This window comes from Bos indicus, chromosome 29, assembly GCF_029378745.1.
Source record: "Bos indicus isolate NIAB-ARS_2022 breed Sahiwal x Tharparkar chromosome 29, NIAB-ARS_B.indTharparkar_mat_pri_1.0, whole genome shotgun sequence".
NCBI lineage: Eukaryota > Metazoa > Chordata > Mammalia > Artiodactyla > Bovidae > Bos > Bos indicus.
In genome coordinates this window covers 2082328-2099443 of record NC_091788.1, presented here as the reverse complement: position 1 = coordinate 2099443, position 17116 = coordinate 2082328, and the positions used below count along the sequence as shown (strand labels likewise).

The window sequence follows — 17116 nt, the reverse complement described above, 5'->3', positions numbered from 1 at the left end:
TATTTGGTGGAATGCACTCTGTGATTCAGTGATGCTCATTACCACCTCCACGTTGCTGACATCGGCCCTGGGCTCAGTTGGCACTTTTGAGTGAATGCTAACTAGCCAACAAGGGGGAGCTACCTAGAGGTGTGCAGGCCTCAGAAACGGAAGTGAAGCCACTCAGGGAGACAGCACAGAGTGGGCAGTGAGAGTTGTGAATGTACCATGAGTAAACATGCTTGCAGTTAAACCACTAACTACGGTTGATTAAGGGCTTCCCGGGTGGCACTAGTAGTAAAAATCCCGCTTGCCGATGCAGGAGACATAAGAGACGTGGGTTCAATCCCTGGGTGGGGAAGATCCGCTGGAGGAGGGCATGGCAGCCCACTCCAGTATTCTTCCCTGGAGAACTCCATGGAGAGAGGAGCCTAGTGCGTTATAGTCCGTAGGGTCACAGAAAGTTGGACACATCTAAAGCAAGTTAGCACATATGCACGCATGGTTGATTCATTCCCAAAAAGCATAGGCCCTTACTACTCAAAAGATCTTATCCTTCAAACCTGAGTTTAAAATGCTTTCTTCCTTTGCAAAGACTTATGACAGTCTCCCAGGAAGCACAGTTGTTCCTTCTCTAGGGCTTCCCTTGTACTCACAAATGCCTAGCAAATCAGTTACCTTAGTGTATTCTAATCATGTGTTTGTGCATTGTTTCCTAGGGGGAGGAAGAGATGGGATAATTTTTGTTTTCATCTTTATATGCCCAGGCCTATCACCTCAGTGGCTTGAAAACTTTTTTCTTATTGGATGAATGCATCAAAAATTCCAAAACTGCTTATCAAAAGCGCCTTGAAACAGATCATAAGGTGGTTGAACACCTGTCTTAAATTCCATAAATATTGATAAAAACACAGCAGGAATAAAGATTTTTCTGGAACGAACAGAGAAAGATATATTTCAGGGCACTTAGGTCTTTCAGAACCATTTGTGAAGATCACTTCAAATTTTCAGTTAAAAATCCCTTCATCTTCTAAGACTTTGTAAGCTGGATCCTTGCCAGGAGTATCTTTTATGGCTGAGCTCTCAACTGGTGGAAAACAGGATTTATGAATTCTGAGTCTGCTGGTGCTCTTCTTACATCACTCCCCTCCAGGATTAAAGTTCCTAAAATGTTTATCTGTTATTGACATTAAGTGTCCACTTTCTCCTGGACAAAGAAATGACTGTACAATGGAACAGTATGTTTAATGAGGAAGAAAGAGTTGGGCTAGAAAGGAAGATGATAATGGACCAGATCTTGCTGAGGAAAGATGCTGCTAAGGTCCAGTGTGTTCTTGGTCCACAGAGAAGAGGGGCTTCTTTAGGCCACTGCCTAACTCAGCTGTAGGTGGCTTTCAATTTGTGTCTTCTTTTCTACAGTATTTTACCATTTAAACTCTCACCTAATTACATTTGAAATACCCAAGACCTTTGGGAAGTGCATTTCCTTCAGGGACCCCGTGGTTGCCATCCACACAGTTCTGAAAATCTCCCTTGGGTCCTGAATTCTACTTTAATCAGCTAATCTGCTTTCCAGAATTTCCTTTCTGAAGAATTAACCTTTCATCTCACTGTGCTATGAACATCGAACAGGTGAAAAGGAAGCCTTCCTTTGCCAAAGATAATTCTACCATGTTTGATAGCCAATGGGGCACATGTACAACCAATCAATACAATAGCAGGGAGCAGAAGGGATTCGGAACAATGGGAGTTGTGCTTGCACGATTTAGAATGAGTCACTTTTCTTAATAAAAGTCATTTTTTCCTCCCTCTGAAAGCAACAGCTAACATCTCCTGGAGTTGTAGAAGAAATCTAAACACAAGTGATGCATTCAAGTGGCCCCCAATATGCACAAGCCCCAGGACTTCCCTAGTGGCTCAGTGGTAGAGAATTCATCTGCCCACACAAGAGGTGTGGGTTCAATCCAAGGGTCTGGAAGGTCTCCTGGAGTGGGAAATGGCAACGCACTCCAGTATCCTTGCCTGAAAAATCCCACGGACAGAGGAGCCTGGTGGGCTACAGTCCATGGGGTGGCAAAACCATCAGACCCAACTTAGCAACTAAACAACAAGAACATGCAGGAGTCCCAGCCAATAAAGACTATCATAGCCTATGTTATGTGATCTTTCTTCAGCTGAAGTTACAAGCAGTAACTTCACAGCCTTAGTATATCTGATATTTGATTTAGCCTAAAAAGAGGAGCTCCACTGACTCTTTGCCCTCATCCTACCTCAGTCTGGCAGTGAGCTTTGGGAGATGCAGAGACCCCCGATGGGCACCCACACCAGGTGAAGCCCACTCAGGCCTTCCTGCTTCTGGGCAGCACTTTGTCTCTCAGCTCAGAGCCTGTCGAGCCCAGCTCTCAAACCATCCTGTGCTTCCTGGACTTTACAGAGTGTAGAGTGATTGCCTTTTACTGATCATGTGTGTTCCCCTCTGTCACAGGAGGACTGTGTCCAGGGGCCAACGATCCTTGCGTGGAGAAGCCGTGTCCGGGGGACATGCAGTGTGTTGGTTACGAAGCCAGCAGGAGACCGTTCCTCTGCCAGTGTCCACCAGGAAAGCTCGGAGAGTGCTCAGGTGCAGTGTGGTGGGATGATGAGGATCTAAATTCATATTCTGCAAGCCCTTGCCCTTGAGTAAATTATGCTGCCCTAGCCCTTCCAGAAGACATTCTGTCTGCATGTAACATTTTCCTTCAGAGTGAACCCCAGCTAGCATCCCCCTCAAATACTTGGAATTTGTTGCAGCTGCAGCCTGTGCTCAGGAAACATGCAATGCCTGTGGGTTCCTTATATAGTGGGAGACCATAGCCTGCGTTTCACTTGTGTCATGTGGGTGCTAAGACTGTGAAATTCTAGAAAATAAATAAAAGGCTGTTGGTTAGGCAGAGGAGTTGGAGTATCTGTTGCATGGCATTTCATGTTCTGAGCCTATACCTCTCAACAGAAAGTGAAGCTGAGCCAGTTCAGTTGACCTTGGTAGGGTAAGCCCAGCCTAGATCAGGTAAGACTCCCCACTGCAAATGTACAACTAACTGCATGTTCCTGAAACGCGAGGTGATCACCTCTGTGTCTTAAAGAAAAAAAAAAAAATCAGTATTTGTGTTATTCCAATCCAGATGATCCTCCATTTCTGATCATCACTCAATTTCAATACTTCTCTTGATTCATATATGTTCTACCACCTCTTTCCTCTAAAGAGAGTAATGTTCACTTTTGTTACCAATAGAACCCTTTTTAGTAGAGGATGTATTGCAGATATAAGCACGCTGATACCAGTTTTAGAATCCAATAAATATTTATTGAGTGATGATCATAATAGCAATTACAGTGGGAATAAAAAATTATTATATCTAGTGTGTGCAAGGCACTTGCGAAGCACTGGGTTCTAAAAACTCAGGCTTTGCAAAGACAAGCACTGTTCTTAAAAATGGAAGCCAAAGCTCTTTCAGAGTTGACTTCAAGAACAGAGCTGTCCCTGAGTCCACATACTTGCTTTTGAAGTCTTCTAAGGCTCTAAGACACTTATGCTGCCCCACCCGCAACACGCCTGCTGTATGCACCACAGGTGGGTCTGCAGGGTGACAGTAGGGTACTTTTCCTAACTTCACATACCCCTTTTTGCCTATCTCCCTTCTCCTTTCTATGTGGAAAATTCTTCATTGTCCACAATTATCATCCATTTTGGTGTATTTCCACACTTTCACCCCAGTTAGACAGCTTTTCAGCCATTACTTTGCTTCTTATTACATAAAGTGGAAGGCAGTAAAGAAAAAAAAAAGAGAGAGAACAAACTCAGAATTGGGCGATATGGGTAGCTGCTAAACATTCTAGACAGGAGAGCCTGAAATTCATGGTCAAAGGTAGAGCTGTGACTGCACAAAACTTGAACTTCCTTTGTATCATTGCCTTTTTCAACATTTGTGCAAATGACCTAAGTTCGCTGTTCAGCATCAGGATACTTGGGGAATGTAGATATTCTTTGAAAATGGTTTATCTTTCCCTTGTTTCATGGAAGTGAAAGTTTTCAAGTGTCTAAGTGGTGTGGGTGGGCATGAAGGAATATTTTTTTTAAATGCTAATTTTAGAAAGCAGGAATTGGGAGTTTAGTGACTCTAGGAAAATTCAGGTTAGAGAACATACCAAGTCGCCCTTGACATGAGAGAACTCAGATTTGGGGCATCTGACTAGTTAAATATATTTTGTTTTTACTTTAACACATGTATACTAATTAAATAATTTTCTATTAAAAAAAATAAATAAATAAAAAATAAAATAAATTAAAAAATTAAAAAAAAAATAAACAAAGGGTGAACTCCAGAAAGGAGACTCATTTTACACAGAAGCATCAGCTAGCAACTCAAAGTAAAAGTTTGTGTGTATTCTAGTTGTGAAAGATTTAAGTAAGTAAAATAAATAAATAAATAAATAAAAGTGAAATTGGAATGTGACCCAAAATGGAGAACCAATTTTTAATCCAAAATCGTTTGTCCTCTATGCTTTTGCCAACTTCCCACAGTCTTTAATCAACTTGATTGGTAGTTGTTCTGTGATTCCATGGGTCCCTTCTGGTGTCTGGATGTTCAAAGTATCTATGTCTCCTCATCATGGTCTTTTCAGGACACACTTCTCTCAGCTTTGCCGGAAACAGTTACATCAAATACCGGCTTTCTGAAAACAGCAAAGAAGAAGACTTTAAACTGGCCCTGCGTCTGCGGACCCTGCAAAGCAATGGGATTATAATGTACACCAGAGCAAACCCCTGCATCATACTGAAGGTAATTAAAATGGGTTATCTTTTCCCGCAGTCAGTTCTCATGTTAGTATTTTGCCTCTTGGTTTGGAGTCTGAAATCGTTTTGTCTTTTAAGTTCAGAAACCAGAAGCTGAGTTTAGGGCCAGGGGAGCAGCAGCAAAACTGGGAAGTGTGCCAATACCCCATTTCCTTTTGTACATTCAGCTTCAGAATGGCCTCTTTGGAGACTGGGGTACCTCTCTCTAGAGTGGGTTCAAGGGCCGGCCTCCTTTGAGCTGTAATCACTCAACAGTTCATTAGAGTGTTTCCTAATCAATTCCACGGCAGGGGTGGTCTTTTCAAAAGGCTGACTGTATCCTCTTATATCACATGGGTCTATCCCCAGTGACCCCTGAAGGTCACTTCTATTCTTGCCCTGGAAGGATACGGGAGATCTGGGGTATAGAAGATTCCATATGCCCTCTTCTGGCCCAAGTAACCTAATTTTTAAATCATTCCCAGCCTCAGAAACTCTCCAAAGGCACTAGATTTCCTTTAGAGCAAGTCTGGCATTTGTATTCACATCAGAACCTCTGATGCCTTCATAAAAACAACAGCAGCAATAATACTAACAGCTTTACATGCCTCATTTGGTTTGTGTTATGAAGTTAATATAATAAATGTGATTTATTTACATATATATACTCAGTCATGTACAATTCTTTGCAACCCCATAGACTGTATAGCCCACCAGGCTCCTCTGTCCATGGGAGTCTCCAGGCAAGAACACTGGAGTGGGTTGCCACTTACAGGGGATCGTCCTGACCCAGGGATTGAACCCAAGTCTCTTGTGTCTCCTACATTGGCAGGCAGCCTACTAGTGCCATCTGGGATCCCATATGCAGACACAAGAGACCCAAGTTCAGTCTTTGGGTTGGGAAGATCCCCTGGAGGAGGGCCTGGCAACCCACTCCAGTATTCTTGCCTGGGAAATCCCTGGACAGAGGAGCTTGGTGGGCTACAGTCCATGGGGTTGCAAAGAGTCAGACATGAGAGGATCAGAGAGGTTAGATTACTTACAAGGTTGTACGGCTACAGCGTGCCAAGCCTGGCCCCGCCTCCAGTCTCGCTCACATTACGCTTTCCATCCCCACGCTGTCCCCCAGCTTTCAGTGTTGTTACTACAACTCATTCCATCCAAAACCACATGGGCTTCTATAGACAAGACTAAGCCTTCCGGATGGGAGAGGAAGGGGGCCTAGGAAGGAGCCATGTTTAATGGAACACTGTTTTCCTTTGGACATGCACTCAGAGGTGGGTTGCGTCTGTCCAAGAGGACCCTCTCATCCACGGGGAAATGGCGGGTGGTTTTCTCCTTCCTGCTGCTCTGTCACTCGGCTTAACGGGGATGGTGGTGCGCCGTGTTAGCTCTTGTGCTTTGGCTGTTTGTTAGGTCCCACCCACGTTGATTAGATGACTCAGGCTTTAATCCTGGAGGGAGGAAAGCATGTAGAACAGGAGGAGATGCGACGGCCCCTCCCGCCACATAGACTTCATACACCTGCTTCTGGAACTCCAGGCTCTGTGCAGAGGGAGTGAGCCGTGAGCTGGAGTTTAAAGTTGGCCACTTTCGTGAGGAATCTCCCATTACCCTGACTCACTCAAATCAGAGAATAAGTTCAGTCCTGTTAGGAAAACAGTGTTTTCAAAAGAAAACAAGGGACTTCCCTGGTGGCCCATTGGTCAGGCTCCCACACTTACCGTGTAGTGTTAGGGTTCAGTCCTTGGTTGGCAATGAAGATCCTGCATGCCACAGGGCCAAAAAATAAAAATAAAAAATAAGAAAGTATACCACTTAGAAAAGTTTTGGACAGATTTTTTTTTTTTAAAAAAAGAGAGAAACACTCAGGATGCACAGTTTTAGAAAACAGTGAATTCAGATTAGATCTTCATGATGGAAGATGATAAGTTCAAAAACCTAAGTGCTGTCTTTTTAAACTCCTGGCTACTGAAGCAAATTTCCTAGCATCCTTAGCTCACTTTTTTTCTAATTTTATTTTTTAAATTTATTTATTCATTTTAAGGGGAGGATAGTTACTTTACAATATTGCGATGGTTTCCACCATACATCGATATGAGTCGGCTGTAGGTATACACGTGTCCGCTCCATCCTAAACATCCCTGAGAAGCAGGGTTGTATGATTACTGGGAAGGCTCACGTAGAGGTCACAGCTCCAGGGGTCCTGCCCAGGTGTCACTGACCTTCCCCTCTCTCCTTCCATCTTTAACAGGACTGTCAGCTGCTGAACACCCTTAGGAAGCAAATACTTTCTATTAGCAATTCTTTTAAATAGCGTTAAATTTGAGAGAGAACAAAAATATGGGATATGCATGGCTTGATCCTAAAACGGAACGTGTCATTTGACACTTCACTGGCAAACGTCTAAAATGTGCAGAACCCTAGGGATGGGAAAGAAGAATAATTCAACCTTTTACACGGCTCTAGCTCCTAAGGTATATTGTATTTCATGAAACAAGTGTGTTTCTGAGAGTTGTGTAAATTGAATCTCTATAAATGGAAGTCTAATAAACCAGGGATGCTTGCTATTTGAAGGAACCCTTCCATTAATCCCTTTGTGATGTGAATAGTCACCCCTGCCCCAATCTGTCTGTTGGGTAAGTTTGCTTTTCATATGTTGGCTTTGCCCAAAGCAGGACACAGCTGTACTAAACTACTGCGGATACTCCCCTGCAGTCGCCAGGAATATCCACTGAGGGGATTTGAATCTGTTTGCTTAACATTTTCAGCCTCATGCAAGATTTAATTTCATTGGCTCTGGGTTCAGTGTGCCTTGTACTTTGGTGCAATGACTACACTGCAGTGCTTTGTTTAAATTGCACCTCTTGGTTGTTTATATTTTCCCAGCCAAAGCACGTTCTCTAAAAAGTACTTAAGATGACCTGCAAGGTAGAGGGTACCCCTCGAAGACAGTTGAAGAATTGCATGGAGACCTCAGGAAATGAACGTGCTCATGGACAAGGAGGTGCTCATCCTTCTGTTTATGATTAATACTTTGTCACTTCCAAAAGAGATTCCAGGCTCACTGTAAAAACTCAGAAGGGATAAAATCAAAGCACCATTAAGATGAAAACAGGAATAGGTGAATTAGGGGAAGGGGATCAGGAGGAACAGATTTCTGGTTATAAATAAGCCATGAGGATGTAATATATGGCATAGGGAATGTGGTCAATAATACTGTAATAACTTTGTACGGTGACAGATAGTAGCCAGACTCAACACTGATGATCATTTTGTAATGTATAAGAATATTGATTCACCATGTGGCACACCTGAAACTAATATAATAAGTTAATTATACTTGAACTTTTAAAAAGATAAAAAACAAAAGGCTAACACTCAACTAGTAAAATAGGGATGAACAGACCATTGAAAAATCTAGACCAGGGATTGATTGAACACAGACCATAGCTCTGAATTTCCTGGCAGCTAAAGTCATGATGAAAATGGTGGGATAGGTTCCGTGGCTCTCCTCAAACCTATAAAAGAAACATGTTGGATCACTAGGAGAGATTCCCAAGACACAAGTAATATTTTTCCCTATGTTAGTCTTTCAGGTCCAATATTATAGCAAAAGTACAAGAAGGTACTTGCTCATTAGTGTATGTGCTAAGTCTCTTCCATGGTGTCCAACTCTGTGGCCCTGTGGACTGTAGCCCGCCAGGCTCCCCTGTCCATGGAATTCTCCAGGCAAGAATACTGGAGTGGGTTCCCATTTCCTTCTCCAGGGGATCTTCCCTACCCAGGGATCAAACCTGAATCCCCTGCACTGTGGGAAGGTTCTTTACCATCTGAGCCACCAGGGAAGCCCAGATAACTGCTTTACAATGTTGTGTGTGTTCTGCTGTACAACGTGAATAGTGTGTGTATACCTGTATCCTCACTCTTGAACCTCCCTCCCATCCGCCATCCCTCTAGGTCATTACAGAGCACCAGACTAAGCTCCCTGTGCTTTACAGCAGCTTCCATGTATTTTTATTCTCACTCTCTTATGCACACGTGTAAGTGCCTACTTTTTCACCTCTAAGAAAACTGAGGTTCAGAGAGCTTCAGTGACTTGCCTTAACTAATCAATAGTGGACCTGGCCTCTGGCAGTGGCAGCAGATCAGGGGTACTACACTGTTTATCAAAAGAAGAGATTCAGAGGACTGAGATTTATTCATTGTGTATTCATTAAAACTATATTTTTTGAGCATCACTGTATGTTGTTGTTTTTCAGTCACTAAGGGATGTCCAATTTTTTGCAACTCCATGGACTGCAGCACACCAGGCTTCTCTGTCCTTCACTATCTCCTGGTGTTTGCTCAAGTTCATGTCCATTGAGTCAGTGATGCCATCAAACCATCCCATCCTCTGTCACCCTCTTCTTTTGTCTTCAGTCTTTTCCAGCACCAAGGTCTTTCCCAGTGAGTCGGCTATTTGCATCAAGTGGCCAAAGATTAGAGCTTCAGCTTCAGCATCAGTCCTTCCAATGAATATTCAGGGTTGATATCCTTTGGGGTTGACTGGTGTAATCTCCTTGCAGTCCAAGGGACTTTCAAGAATCTTCTCAGGCAAAACAATTTGAAAGCATCGATTCTTCAGCACTCAACCTTCTTTATGGTCCAACTCTCACATCCATACATGACTACTGGAAAAACGATAGCTTTGACTATACGGATGTTTGTCAGCAAAGTGATGTCTCTGCTTTATAATACTCTGTCTAGGTTTTTATAGCTTTTCTTCCAGGGAGCAAGCGTCTTCTAAGCTCATGGCTGCAGTCACTGTTCACAGTGATTTTGGAGACTTGGAGCCCAAGAAAATAAAATCTGTCACTGTTTCCACATTTTCCACTTCTATTTGCCATGAAGTGATGGGCCCAGGTGCCATGATCTTAGTTTTTTGAATGTTGAGTTTTAAACCAACTTTTTCACTCTCCTCTTTCACCCTCATCAAGAGGCTCTTTAGTTCCTCTTCACTTTCTGCCACTAAATTAGTATCATCTGCATATCTGAGGTTGTTGATATTTCTCCCAGCAACCTTGATTCCAGCTGGTGCTTCACCCAACCTGGCATTTCGCATAATGTACTCTGCGTATAACAGGGTGACAATTTTGAACCAGTCTGTTATTCCACATAAGGTTCTAACAGTTGCTTCTTGACCTGTATACAAGCTTCTCAGGAGACAAGTAAGTTGGTCTGATATTTCCTTCTCTTTAAGAATTTCCCACAGTTTGTTGTGATCCACATAGTCAAAGGCTTTTGCATAGTCAATGAAGCAGATGTTCTTCTGGAATTCCCTTGCTTTCTTTGTGATCCAACAAATGTTGACAGTTTGATCTTTGGTTCCTCTCCCTTTTCTAAACCCAGCTTGTACATCTGGAAATTCTAAGTTCACGTAGCTTGAGCATAACCAGCTAACATGTGAAATGAGTGCAATTGTTCAGTACTTTGAACATTCTTTGGAACTGCCCTTCTTTGGGATTGGAATGAAAACTGACATTTTCCAGTCCTCTGGGCACTGCTGAGTTTCCCAAATTTGCTGGCATATTGAGTACAGCACTTAACAGCATCATCTTTTAGGATTGGAAATAGCTTAGCTGGAATTCCATCAGCTCCACTGGCTTTGTTCATAGTGATGCTTCCTAAGGCCCACTTGACTTTGCATCCAAGATGTCTGGCTCTAGGTGAGTGATCACAGCATCGTGGTTATCCATGTCATTAAGACCTTTTTGTGCAGTTCTGTGTATTCTTGCCACCTCTTCTTAATCCCATCTGCCTCTGCTACTGCTAAGTCGCTTCAGTCGTGTCTGACTCTGTGCAACCCCATAGACAGCAGCCCACCAGGCTCCCCTGTCCCTGAAATTCTCCAGGCAAGAACACTGGAGTGGGTTGCCATGGCCTTCTCCATGCCTCCTTCTTCTTCTGCCTCTACTAGGACCTTACCTTTATTGTGTCCATCCTACTGTATGCCAGATAGCTACTAATGGCCATCTTAAAAATAGGTTTCGAAACATTCCCTTTCAAAGAGTATCTGTAACCTTCTTACAAGTTCATGATGATGTGCACTTCCAGAGCCGCACACTGACTGCTTCAGACAGCAGTCAGACTTTGCACTGTAATTCATACTTTCTTACTCAAAATCCTGCTTTCTTACAAGGTGACTTATAGCTCTGATAATTTGTCTCCCTAACCCCAAGCCACTGAAGATCCAGGTTAAACCACATTGTTGACTTCAGACAACCCTGAATACCTGCACCTTTTGTGACATTATGCTTTAATTGAACGCATTGCCTGCCTGTCTCCACTTCTCCACCCCGACAAACACACACCATTTCAGATCCTTGCTGTAGACTCTTCTTACAGTTTCTCGTACACTTCAGTTTCTGTTAAACTAACTTGCCCTCTGTTTTGAAGAAGCTTTGTCCTCTTAAAAGAGAGATTCTTTAAAACTGGATAGACCCCATTCTGAAGACAGAAAAACTAAATTTGATCAGAGTGTAATTTTCCAAGGTGAGAGGACTCAGCTATGAAAGCATTCTCTCCTCCTCTTGGCATAATATACTTGTAAAATAGCCAGATATTGACTTTTTACAAGGTAGCTTTTGGTATCAGTATTCTACTTTGTCATCTGCTGCTGTTGCTGCTGCTAAGTCGCTTCAGTCGTGTCCAACTCTGTGCGACCCCATAGATGGCAGCCCACCAGGCTCCCGCATCCCTGGGATTCTCCAGGCAAGAATATCTAGACAAGGCTTAAAATTCCAAACTCCTAGAATTTAGAAGGTATAAGTCACTTTTGTTTCCAAAAGCTGGGGGTCATGTAGGTGTCCGGCTTTGTATTCACTCAGCTATGTTGTTGCTGTTATTTTTTTTCAATAGGAAAAAGAAAACAGTAAGCTTAACCATACACTGTATTACCAAGGGATAATTTTGTCTTCCTTAGTGATAGAACATCTATGTATGTGACTACATCAGAGCCACATAAGTTCTCCTAGATGAATTTATAACTTATTATCCCAAGAGATGGGGGTTAGGGTTAGGGAGGGGAATGTACCAAGTAATATATTAATTAAATACACCCTTTTACAAAGCCTTAGATGAATTGCACCCTCACCCCAAGATTTTCCTTGATAGACTGGGGACCCCTATAGACTCTACAGCCACTGAACACTACAACAGATGGACTGTGCCAGAGGCAGGTAGTCCCCAAAGTCACATTTGATCGTTCTATTACTGACATTGAAATAAAAATATGGATATTATCCAGGAGTTGTCACTGAGCAAGTATTCTGGCATGATTTACAATATTCATTCAGTACATTTTGTTGAACAACGACCAAAAAAATGACAAAAACAACAGCATAGATTACACATGAATGATCTCTGAAAATAAAAATTTGTCTCCAGTCTTTCTGCCTGCATACATTTGTATTACTGAGCACAGGATGTATGTACCTTGTACAGGTGGCTGACAATTCTGTAATGGACTCATTCTCCTTGTAAAATAAGCCACAGCAGTTCTCTCTGCTTTCTCTATGCTGCTAAGTCACTTCAGTCGTGTCCGACTCTGTGCGACCCCATAGACAGCAGCCCACCAGGCTCCCCTGTCCCTGGGATTCTCCAGGCAAGAACACTGGAGTGGGTTGCCATTTCCTTCTCCAATGCAAGAAAGTGAAAAGTGAAAGTGAAGTCGCTCAGTCGTGTCCGACTCTTCGCAACCCCATGGACTGCAGCCCACCAGGCTCCTCCATCCATGGGATTCTCCAAGCGAGAGTACTGGAGTGGGGTGCCATTGCTATAAGGGGTCTTAAACCCAGAGCTTCCCTGGTAGTTCAGACAGTAAAGAATATGCCTACAATATGGGAGACCTGGGTTTAATCCCTGGGTTGGGAAGATCCCTGGTAAGGGGAATGGCAACCCACTCCAGTATTCTGGCCTGGAGAATCCCATGGACAGAGGAGCCTGGCGGGCTACAGTGCATGGAGTTGCAAAGAGTCAGACACGACTGAAAAACTAACACTTTCACTTTTCAAACCCCCTAGGGAACCTGTGTGATACATGACAAAGCTGGAATTTGATTTCTCATTCCTAAATTCCCAAGGCTCTGCCTGCTTCACAGAGCCTCCTGCCTTTCATATACACATATTACGTGGCATAAACTTTATATGTAGGAAGAAAGGATGCCAATGAGTTCATAGAGTCTCAGTGGCAGAAGTGAGAGTCCCTAGGAATTAGTTGTCTGCAAAAAATGCTGAGACATAGAAAAGTATCCCATTTGTGAGGGTGAGTGCTGTTGTACCCATCCCTAACAGGTCTGTCAGGAGCCAAATGCATCTTGGAAAGATGGATTCAGGTTATTTCTGTGACACTGTTACCTCCCTGGCACCAGTGCCCTGAGCACCCCTGTGCCTTCCCCTCTGTCCATTTCCCTTTATCTCTCTATAAGCTCCTGCTCTCTCCCCAAGTCCTGGCACAAGACTGCGCATGTCGGCAGATCCTAGGTGAAGGCTGGCTGCCCTGGCGTGACTCAGAGGCTGGCCTCCACAGGCTTCTTCTGCTGGTTCACAAAGGACAGAACCGTAGCTTCTGTTTCATGCTTTCTGGCCATGAATCCCTTCTTGGCCCAACACTGACTTGTTGACAAGACAGTGCTCTGGCCTTCATTCCCTGGATCCTCACACCATCTCGCATCTCTGAGAAATGCACATGAGGGTGGGCGACAGAGGAAAGGCCAGCCTGTCTCCTCCGCAGCAGCTGATCCTGGCTCTCCCTGGAGGACCAGGACCGGCCCAGCAGCATTCAGCCCGCTGGCATCCTCCGGTAGCACGTGTCCCTGAGTTTGCTATCCTTTTGGAGTTAGCCTGCTTGGGGCGGGGGAGCCCTGGGTGCCTTCCCTCACCAGGGCAACAGAAACAGCAGGCGGTTCTCTGTAGCTGACCCCAGACCAGGGGCTGGGAGTATCTGCAAGGTGTACACAGTGAGCCAGATCCTTCTGGAGCTCCTGAGGTCATGAAATACACATCCATTCTTTTCTTCTTAAATTTTTTATTTTGTATTGAGACACAGCTGATTAACAGTGTTGTTATAGTTTCAGGTGAACAGCGAAGAGACTCAGCCATACAGTCTCCCCCAAACCCCCTTCCCATCCAGGCTGCCACAAAACATTGAGCAGAGTTCCCTGTGCTGTACAGTAGGTCCTTGTTGGTTATCCCTTTTTAATGTAGCAGTGAATATACATATGTTCCTAGCAACTGGCCAAGCCCTGAGGACTTTATAAGATAATCGTAACCTAAATGATGAATAGCAACCCTGAAGAACTGTTGTAAGGAGATGGCTAGCATTTAATAAGAGAGTTTTTAAACCTTACACATGCATGAAGCTGGAAAGTAAGACATCTACGTGGCCTCCTTCACCCCCTACAGCACAGTCACACAGACTTTCTTGGGGCGTATACATGTGTTTCTGGGCTTATTTGACTCATGGCCGTGTCCCCACTCAAACAGAAGCCCTGGGAGGACAGAGGTGACAACTCTGCTCAGTGGTCCTCACAGGCACTGCCACTCTGCTTGACACACAGTAGATGTTCAATAAATATTTGTAAATGAATATTAATGAGTTCACAGAAACTCACTCTGTGCTGGTCATAGTTTGGAAGGGCACACAGAATAAACGAACCCCCTAAAGAGAAAACTGCGGTGAATTTTTAAAGGATGAAATGGACAAAATAGGAATATTCTGAAATATTAGTGTGGATTTCTGAGCCTGCACTCCTATTGCTAATTACAAGACAATTTGTGAAATCTCAGGTATGCATCTGCATGGCATATAATGAGGAGAAAGCGTGATTATTAAAAACCAAACCATAGCAGATTTGTGAGTGGATCAAAAGCCCAGTTGGGAATGGGGGTTGGGAACAGGGTGCCCAGGAGTGCATGGCCATATGCACGTTGAAAAGCGCCCCGGTGTTGGTTCCGCACAGATCGTGGATGGCCGGCTGTGGTTTCAGCTGGACTGCGGCAGCGGCCCCGGCATCCTGGGCATCTCGGGCCGTGCAGTCAACGACGGGAGCTGGCACTCGGTCTTCCTGGAGCTCAACCGCAACTTCACCAGCCTGGCCCTGGACGACAGCTACGTGGAGCGCCGCCGGGCGCCCCTCTACTTCCAGACGTTGGGCACCGACAGCGCCATCTACTTCGGGGCCCTGGTGCAGGCGGACAGCATCCGCAGCCTGACCGACGCGCGGGTCACGCAGGTGCTGAGCGGCTTCCAGGGCTGCCTGGATTCCGTGGTGCTGAATAACAACGAGCTGCCGCTGCAGAACAAGCGCAGCAGCTTCGCCGAGGTGGTGGGCCTGACCGAGCTGAAGCTGGGCTGCGTGCTCTACCCCGACGCCTGCGAGCGCGGGCCCTGCCAGCACGGAGGCAGCTGTGCAGGCCTGGCCTCCGGAGGTGAGCGCCCTGGGCTCCCGCCAATGGGGGGAAGGGGGATGGGAGGGATAGGGGGTGGGATGGTAGGGGGAGGCAGACCTGCCGGACTGCTCTCTCAAGCATCACCAACCCGAGTGCTCTCCCAGAGAGGTGGATTCCGTGCTGGCTCAGCCTCTTAACCCCCTGATGAAAGCTGGCAATTAAAGGAGCCAGTCGCTTTGCAGAATCCCAAGGGCCCAGAAGGCCAGCTGCAGGGGCCTTCAAGGTGCTGTCTGGTGTCCTCTCCCCACCCTCTCCACACCTTCCCAGGTCTCAGCCGCCCAGAGGAACAGGATGCCCTTTGAAGTATCTGCCCACTTTGGACCACTTGCATGTAACTGCAGAAAGACTGGTAACAATCTGAGTTGTAATGACCACGCACTACCCTTTCACAGGCAGACATGGGACTTTACTAGAAGCTAATGAGCACCTGAGGGTGAATACGCCACCCTAGAAACAGAAGTGTAGAGGAGATGTTTTGGAGGAAGCTTTTAAAATGTGTGTATTACAAATAAGCTTAGTGCAACTCCAAAAGAACAAGGAGAAGGCAATTTACATGAACCATCAAGACAGTCGATGAGAGCAATGATGCTTTACCGCAGTACAATTTTCCCCAGAGATCATGAAGAGGACAGAATGGAGTAGGCAAAAAAAGAGGGGGAGAGGCAGGGATGGTGTGGATTTATAGAGGGTTTCTGTTGTATGAGGGGAAAGCTAAGACTCTTTCAGTCAAGGAGTCTGAAGATGGAAGAATCCCTGACTTTACTCAGATGCAGGATCTGAGTTAACATAAACTAGGTCAGGCTCTCCTGGCTGAAGGCTTTGCCATCTGATTCCACTTGAGGCCCTCTGTGGAATCTCTCAGTGGGAGTGTGATTAGCAAATTTAAACCTTCCTCACAAATCACATAGAGATTTCGCTGTGTACATTACCATCTACTGTTGGTGAAGCCCAACTCCAAATTTAGACTCCATTTTATTATTAGAATGTTGCGAACTGCCCATGAAATGATGCGCTACTGAAACATGGACACCGAAGTTATTTAGGCTTGCATATGTTACTGCCGCAACGAGGGCCACTTGCCCTGGGGGGAGATTTCTGCTGTCTCGATTTAAGAAATCTATTTGCTTTTTTTACTGTCTCAGCAGTATATGTAAATAAAGGGTTGTTATGGTGCCATAATTCTCAAATGATGGGCAGTAACTATACTTCAGTGGTTCTATAAAGCAGCCTATTATGACAAGTCATGGCCAGTTTTTCACCAGCCAAAACAATTCTGCTAGTGTGAGCTATCCACGATATATAAAGGGAGCATATAATTAAATTGGGTTGAAATAGAACACCACTCCATGTCAAATACTGGGTCCACAGCCACAAATTGTAACATACTTTTAACAGTGGCAGGATGTTGTTTTGCTGGCAAAGCTATGGGTTTCCACAATGGGTTAGCATGAAAATAATAATAATCACTGTGTTAAGGAAAAAGACTAAGGGAGCTTGTTTTTTCTTCAGTGTATATTTTAATTTTGTTGTTGTTCAGTTGCTAAGTCATGTCTGACTCTTTGCCAGTCCATGGACTGCAGCATACCAGGCTTCCCTGTCCTTCACTATCTCCCAGAGTTTGCTCAAACTCACGTCCATTGAGTTGGTGATGCCATCCAACCATCTCATCCTCTGTCACCCCCTTGTCCTCCCACCTTCAATCTTTCCCAGCATCAGGGTCTTTTCAAATGAGTCAGTTTTTCACATCAGGTACCCAAAGTATTGGAGCTTCAGCTTCAGCATCAGTCCTTCCAATGAATATTCAGGACTGATTTCCTTTAGATTGACTGCTTGG

At 44.6% G+C, this 17116-nt stretch overlaps 1 protein-coding gene across 3 annotated transcripts in view; it reads left to right on the top strand.

Annotated features, from left to right (window-relative positions):
* The window catches only part of FAT3 (FAT atypical cadherin 3), an 801654-nt gene that overhangs the window by 756790 nt on the left and 27748 nt on the right, over nucleotides 1-17116 (top strand). For all 3 annotated transcript variants that reach the window (XM_070782590.1, XM_070782589.1, XM_070782588.1), the window contains exons 20-22: nucleotides 2465-2599; nucleotides 4642-4799; nucleotides 14793-15261. In XM_070782590.1, the coding sequence (XP_070638691.1) occupies nucleotides 2465-2599; nucleotides 4642-4799; nucleotides 14793-15261 (762 nt within the window). The remainder of the gene's footprint in view (nucleotides 1-2464; nucleotides 2600-4641; nucleotides 4800-14792; nucleotides 15262-17116) is intronic.